Below are 7,903 nucleotides of genomic sequence, written 5' to 3' on the forward strand. Positions count from 1 at the left end.
TAATTATAGAAGAGTCAACTTATACTTTTAACCCTGTAATTTCACGTCTGAAATTTTTCTATGGAGATGGGGACAAAATGTGGAGAATGATTTGTGAACAGTCATAACACTATTCCACCATGAAAATTGCAAATAACACAATGTCCAATGATAAACATTCTTTTACGTAAAATATGTATCTAAATAATTGTATATAATACAGTCATTAAATTAACTATGTAGATGTTGGTGATTTGAAAAAAATTTCTATAAGTAAATACAAGATACAAAATTATATGTATGCTCTGATCTTAGCTATAGGATATATAATATTCATAAAAGACCAGAAGGAAATATAGATATCAATATAGATTTCAAGTACTCTTTTGATATATTTTTCTGCATTATTATATATATATATTTTTTTAATTTTATTTATTTATTTATTTGGGTGCACGGGATCTTTAGTTGCAGCATGCTGGATCTAGTTCCCTGACCAGGGATCGAACCCAGGCCCCCTGCATTGGGAGTGCGGAGACTTACCACCAGGGAAGTCCCTATATATATATACATACATATATATATATATGTATATATATATATTTTAAGTAACACTGTTAGCATAGCATATGAGGTCTGGCAGAGAAAGTTGATTTTATTTTATTTTTTTAAATTTTATTCTATTCTATTTATTTTTCTGGGGTTGTGCCGCGCTGCTTGTGGGATCTTAGTTCCCCAACTAAGGACTGAACCCGGGCCTCAGTGGTGAAAGTGCTGAGTCCTAACCACTGGACCACCAGGGAATTCACAAAGTAGATGACTTTAGAAGAATTGGATATTTAGCTGCTCTAAATCTCACCTTCTTTATCTATGAAACATAAATAATAATGTTTACCTCAAAGACCAGTGGAATATATTTATAAGGAGCACGTAGAATAATGCCTGCCTATAATAGAAGATCAATAAATGACTGTTTCCTTCTATCTAGAATCTAATATACTCCCATGAGCGTAATGCAGAAAATTAACTAAGATCATTAAGGCTGTGTGTGTGTGTGTGTGTGTGTGTGTGTGTGTGTGTGTGTAAGTGTAACTCGGGACATCATTAATCAGGATGGATTTTCCAAGAAGACAAACTGTAAACATAAATATACTGACAATTCAATCCAAAGGTCATAAGCCAGATAGTTTTATTAGAACATTTACCCCAAGAACACCCCTTCTGTTCTATTGCTGAGAGTCTAGCCACACCCGCACTCATCAACTACCATGTTTTCATAATGCCGTAGAATGACGTTGTCATCGTTGTCCTGATAGAGCATGGAGATGGGGGACAGCTTGGTGGGAATGCAGACAGCCTGGGGAACTGCTGGGTCAATGGCGTGCATCAGCGCTTGCATGAAAGCATAATTGGAGCTGTTGAGGGAGGTGGTCAGTGAGAAAGGACAATCTCCGTGGCAGTAATTTGCCATGAAACCCTTGGGGGCAATGATCCACTTGTGCCAACCCAGGTCCCGGAAGTTGATGAACAGCTGGTGACGATGGCAGAGGTTCTTGCAAGAAGCCTTAGAGGCAGGGATGGCTGCTCTCCTTTTGCGGGTAGGAGGGTGGCACTGCTCAGGGTTGAGGGTGACCACCAACAGGGAAGCGTGAAGAGAACGTCTCAGTCTGGCGCAGGTGTCCTCAAGCTGAAAATTCACCCCAGAGGCTCTGCCTCCTTTGACCAGTATCTCTAGGAACAAGCCTAAATTCTTCCGGGGGTAACTATTCCTCTTAGCCACATCCAACAGATTGAAGTGAAGGACACCTTGAGGCCATGGTACTGACTGCAGTGCAAACATTTTACCTGTCTTTGGCGTGGCCCGGCCCCGCCCGTGTGGCCCCTGAACCAGGGACAGAGCCAATTCCAGTTCTGGCCCCAGGTTATAGTAAGTGTTGGGCCCCAAGTCCAGGCCCAGCTGGGCCATTGTTAACTGTTCCCCATCTTTAATCGCAGACAGGTTAAAGGAGAGGAGCTTCTGTAGGTGGGAGGAAGCTTGGGAAAGGCTCTCGGAGTAAAGAAAGAAACCTAGATGGGGACAGAGAGATGTGAGTCACCTCCACCTGTGTGATGTAAATGTCAAATGTTATATGTATATCCACATATACAAAACAAGGGCAGGAAATTCTCAGCTATACTTAAACTCAGCCATTTGGGAGGATTTGTTTCTCTCACTCCTCATTTATGGCCAGAGGTTCTTATCTTCATATTGCAGGTCCCCAAGGGACCCTGAATAGAATTTAGAAGGTCTATAATCTTGGATGGGAAAAAGAATCACATCTTTATCTTCACTAAACTCTAAGTGACATTTAGCATTTCTTTAAATTATGAATATAGGCGACAAATCCCAATAATATTGTAAGCATCTATGACACTGTTACCAATAAAAATCATAGGTATGTTCATATATTAAGTTGTTGCAAATAGCTTAAAATAACATTTATGCTCGAACTACTTTGAATTGATGGTATAGTCCCTTCTTTAGATCTTGTTATTTGTTGCATGAATAAAATATCATATGCATTACTATACACACATTCATTTTTTAAATATTTCTATAAATGTATTTCAGTATTTAATTGGTTTCTTTTAAAATTCTAATTTTTTTTCTTTTTTTTTTTCTTTTTGCGGTACGCGGGCCTCTCACTGTTGTGGCCCCTCCCGTTGCAGAGCACAGGCTCCGGACGCGCAGGCCCAGCAGCCATGGCTCACGGGCCCAGCCTCTCTGCGGCATGTGGGATCTTCCCGGACGGGGGCACGAACCCGTGTCCCCTGCATCTCAATTTCCAGTGAAGTGGGAGAAGTATTCAAAAGTATAAGACTAGAGGGCTTCCCTGGTGGCAGGCGGACTCTCAACCACTGTGCCACCAGGGAAGCCCTCTAGTCTTATACTTTTGAATACTTCTCCCACTTCACTGGAAATTGAGATGCAATGTGATTCTTCAATTTCTCCACATGGACCCCCTTCTCTGTATCTTTTGAAATTGTGCTGAACTCTGCCTGTTTGCAAAGCTAACTTCTCTGCTTAGATTTTCATACATCACCTACTCCTCTAGGAAAAGGCCCAATAGAGGATACATTTACCCTTTTTTTGTTTGTTTGCTTTGCATCTTCAATTTCTCTCCACAAATAACTTCTTTGACCTGATGCCACCATCTTGTTTGGTAGGGTGGCTCTACCCTAAGAGATCTTCTAAGCTCATTCAGCTTGTGGAGAAATTACAGTGGAAACCCAGGTATTCTAACCATTCCACCACAATGCCTCTTCAAGCTCATTTAAAAAACAACAAAATTAAAAAGCCTTTAAAATGACCCAGGTTCCTGTTCAAGTCTACTATATCATCTCTCTGTTTCTTTTCATTGATCATCTTCTTAAAAAGATTAGTCTATGTTTGCTGTCTCTACTGCTTACCATATATTCTTGTTATTGTCCAACTCTCTTACCCTTACTGGTCCACTGAAATAAACATCTTTAAGTGTTGACTAACTAGCAAATGCAGGGATGTTTTCACAGGGCTTATCCTTCTCAACCTCAGTGAACAGTTGATCTCTCCTGTTCACAGCTTTAATTCTAACGTATTAGTCTCACTTTTTACTCATATCACTAAATCACATTCCTTAGGCGTGAAAAAAACCCCAAAAGACAGAGAGGAAAAGATGAACAGATTTGAAAACATGAAAATTAAAAAGCTTCTATATTCAAAAGACATCATGTACAAAATTAAAAGCTGAAAGAACAACCAAGAATACTTGTAATATGTATATAAAGAGTTTTACAAATGATTAAGAGACTCACAAATCATTAAGGAAAAGAATCCTCAACAGGAAAAGGGTCATCATGTGTAAATAATGTATACATTATTTAATGTATAAATTTAATGTATAAATTTGAAAATTTAATGTATAAATTTTCAAATAATAATACAATTATTTGAAAAATAAAAATGAATGATTCGTATTTTAAGATAATAAACATGATAAATACAGTCAATACTGCTGTATGTCGTGTATAAAAGAGTAAGTAAATTCTAAGTTTCTAGCACAAGGAAAGAAATTTTTTTCTGTTTCTGTGACTTTGTATCTATCTGAGACAGTGGATGTTCGCTATACTTATTGGATTTGTTGTTGTTGTTGTTTTGGCTGCACAGCGCGGCTTCTGGGATTTTAGTTCCCCAATCAGGGATCGAACTTAAGCCATGGCAGTGAAAGCGCCAAGTCCTAACCACTGGGCCACCAGGGACTTCCCTCACTATACTTATTGAGATAATTGTTTTGTGGTATACGTAAATCAAATCATTGTGCTGTACACCTTAGACTTATACAGTGCTGTATGTCAATTATATCTCAATAAAGCTGGAAGAAAATAAAAGACTATATTCTAAGTCTTAAACAAATAAGCAAATAAATAAATGATTCATTATCCATTTGAAAGGGCATCGTTCCACCTTATTAAAGAAACATATTAAAACAACGAGGTCATGTTTTGCTACCAGATTCACAAAAATTAAAAGCTAAAAGAGTGTTGTTACCTAATGGCCACCCAGTGCAGCACGGATAAGTACACTGTCATATACTAACAGAATGAAATCCTAGACAGCAATGAAAATGAACTACAAATACACACAACATGGATAAATCTCACAAGTGTAATGTTGAATGAAAGAAGCCAGACACGAAAATGGATACATTCCACAGTTCCACTTACATGAAGTTCAAAAACAGGCAAAACTAATACGTAATGTTCGATGTCAGGATAGCAGTTACCCTTGTAGAGAAGTAGTGATTAACAGAAGGGGGCATGAAGGATCCTCTAGGGTGCTGGTCACATACTGTTTCTTGATCTGGGTGCTAGTTATTCTGCAAAACTTCACTGAGCTGTTCTGTACAATTTATGCACTTTTCTGAATGTACATTTTACTTCAATAAGTTTCTATTTTAAAGAGACTACCATCAAAGTAAGTGAGAATTCTCATACACTCAACGTGGAGTATAAATTTTAAAGGATATTTGCTGTACATCAAAAGTATAAATGTAAAAAAAAAACAAAACAGTATAAATGTGCCTACCCTTTGACACAACAATCCCCTTCTAAGAACTTATCCAGGGAAATAATAGAAAAAGTGCGCGCACGCACACACACGCAAATAGATATAAAGCTGCACTATTATAATATGTTTATGTTCATCAACAGGACATCAGTTACTTAAATTGTAGCATGTCTATACAATGGAATATCATATAACCATTAAAACAGGGATAAGTTGACTATATGTTCTGACTTGAACAAAATGTTCATAATACTGGAGGAATGTATAGTATGATCCCGTTTATAAAAAAATTACAAGTTTATATTATATATATGCAAAGAAGAAAAGTCTGGAAGAATATACATCAACTATTAATGGTGGTTTTCTCTAGGGGGAGCATTAGGGAAGAGTGATAATGAGATCGTGTCCTTTTCCTGTACCATTAGATAGAATTTTGATCATCACAAAAATTAAAAGTTTTTTTTCCATGGTGAAGGGAAGGAAGTAGCCTCAGCTATTTCCTACTCTCTCCTTGGAAAACCCTTCACACCAGCTCCCCTCACCTCTTAACCTTCCTCCAGGAATTGTCCCTGAAGCCCCACCCCCAAGGCATCTAATGTGACACTTAGCACAATGTATGGAAGTCATCTGTTTGTTGATGTGTCTTCTATAAACTCTTAAAAAGCTGACTTTATCATTCATCTCTGTACTCTCATGGTCTTACACAGTTGCTGGCACTTAGTAGGCATCCAATAAATGCTTCTTGGACTCAAATCTTATTTCCAGTTGCTGTAAAACTAACCAGCCAGGGCTCTCAATTCCTCCCACCTCAACCACCTGGGAGGCTATATAGAAATGCAGATTACAACACCCATCTCTGACTTTGAATAAGAATCGGGTGGGGGGGACTTCCCTGGTGGCACAGTGGATGAAAATCCGCCTGCCAATGCAGGGGACACGGGTTCGAGCCCTGGTCCAGAAAGACCCCACATGACACCGAGCAACTAAGCCCGTGCGCCACAACTACTGAGACTGTGCCCTAGAGCCCGCGAGCCGCAACTTCTGAAGCCCATGCGCCTAGAGCCCCTGCTCTGCAACAAGAGAAGCCACCGCAATGAGAAGCCTGTGCGCTACAATGAAGAGTAGCCCCCGCTCGCCATAACTAGAGAAAGCCCGCGCACAGCAACGAAGACCCAATGCAGCCAAAAGTAAATAAATAAATAAATAATTTTTTAAAAGACATTAAAAAGAAAAGAATCGGGTCGGGGCGTGAGGGGCAGGAACTAGGCTGAAGAATCAACTTGTAACAGTTGATCTGCATAATTTTTGGTGGGTGGTCAGTTTGGCAAATTACTGATTTAACTGAAGGGTATGACGATGGCATGTATTATCGCCTTGTATTTACAAATCAAGAATAGCCTTTTCTACCCATCAAAAGTAATGGGAAGGTACGGAGCAAGAAGCAAAAGTCCCGGGCAAACTGAGCCCAGAGGACCAGGATGAGTAAATTTGGGGCTCAGGAGTGGGAGACTGAGCCCTAATTCCACCCTCACACCTCCACCTAAATTGTAGCTCAAAGCTGTTGATTCAGAAAAAACCATTTCGAATCCTGGCTTTGTTCACATACTAGCTGTATGATCTCGAATAGGTTACAGGTTATCTACTGTCTGAGCCTCAATTTCCTTATTGTTAAAAACTTGATAAGAATACCTGCCTTCCTCTCGGGACAGTGGTTGGGATTAAATAAGATAAAATGTGTAAATTACCAGTACGTGGCCGCCCATGAACCCCTCGGTAATTGTTACTTCCCCTTTATTCCTTTCTTCACACCAGATTCATCTCTAGGAAAGACTCCAATGTCCTCACCTTGATCTGGGAGAAGTCGGAGTATGTTCCCACTGACACCCAGCTCCTTCACGTAGCACAAGTCTTGAGAGACGCCAGTGGTTGCTGCTGCCTCTTGATCCTGGAAAATTCTCTTCAAGATGGAAGGCACAGGTTGGAACTTCTTGGGTGAAGGCTCTTTGTCTAAGCCCAGAGACTGGAGAAAGACACGTTCTTGGAATTGGAATGTCTGGCCCAAGGCCAGGATTAACAGGAGGCCTAGAGCCAAGCCTGGCAGCGAAGGAAGCATGGCCCCTGAGCTGAGGTGAAGCTGGCTAGTGGGGCTGCAGAGAGCTCTAGCGCCTGACTGCCCAGCAATTCAGGTGCTGCTAATTTATCTGAGTAAGATAATCAGGTGTGAATTGCTCTCTTCCCAGCTCCTCAAAGGCAATTGGATACAAAAGCACAGATTTTTTTTTTCTCTTCCCCAGTTCTGCTCTCCCAGAAAAAAATTCACAAAAGAAAGATTACCCACGCGGGGACCTAACTCTACAACAACCTGAGATTTGTCAGCAGTAGACTGAGTGGAAAGCAGACACACATTTATTTTTTTAACAAACACTCATTAAGCATCTATTATGTGCAACGCGCTGAGATGGGTGCTAGGAACATACTATTAGTAATTGAAAGTCTTGTCATTCATAGTCTGATTAGACAAATACACAGGTAGATTTCTACTAAACTATATCCACAGCCAGGTGGAAAACCAAACCGGGGAGGGAAAACCCCTCCTGGGGAGGTTGATCTACACTCCCCATCTGTTTTCAGCTCTAGGACTGAATTTTGTTCCACTAACTTTGACCTTCCTGATTCAAAGTCAGAAATCAGACTGACTGGGTAATTTCTGTTCCCGTACTTATTAGCTCTGTGACATTGGACGTGTCACTTAGCCTTCCTAAATTTTGTTTCCTCAACTGAAAAGAAAAACCTGCCTTCTAATTTGCCATAGAAATCTGATAAGATGATGTGTTAAAA

General features: G+C 40.0%; 1 protein-coding gene across 1 annotated transcript; it reads right to left on the minus strand.

Annotated features, from left to right (window-relative positions):
- Positions 1-1,137: 1,137 nt before the first annotated feature.
- On the minus strand, positions 1,138-7,522 carry GDF3 (growth differentiation factor 3). Its single transcript, XM_004313328.4, has 2 exons — positions 6,911-7,522; positions 1,138-2,046 (listed from the first exon to the last, which is right to left on the minus strand). The coding sequence occupies exons 1-2, from the start codon at positions 7,176-7,178 to the stop codon at positions 1,220-1,222; spliced, it is 1,095 nt and encodes a 364-aa protein (XP_004313376.3). The 5' UTR covers positions 7,179-7,522; the 3' UTR covers positions 1,138-1,219.
- Positions 7,523-7,903: the final 381 nt, after the last annotated feature.

Source organism: Tursiops truncatus, chromosome 11 (genome assembly GCF_011762595.2).
Source record: "Tursiops truncatus isolate mTurTru1 chromosome 11, mTurTru1.mat.Y, whole genome shotgun sequence".
In the NCBI taxonomy this organism is placed as follows: domain Eukaryota; kingdom Metazoa; phylum Chordata; class Mammalia; order Artiodactyla; family Delphinidae; genus Tursiops; species Tursiops truncatus.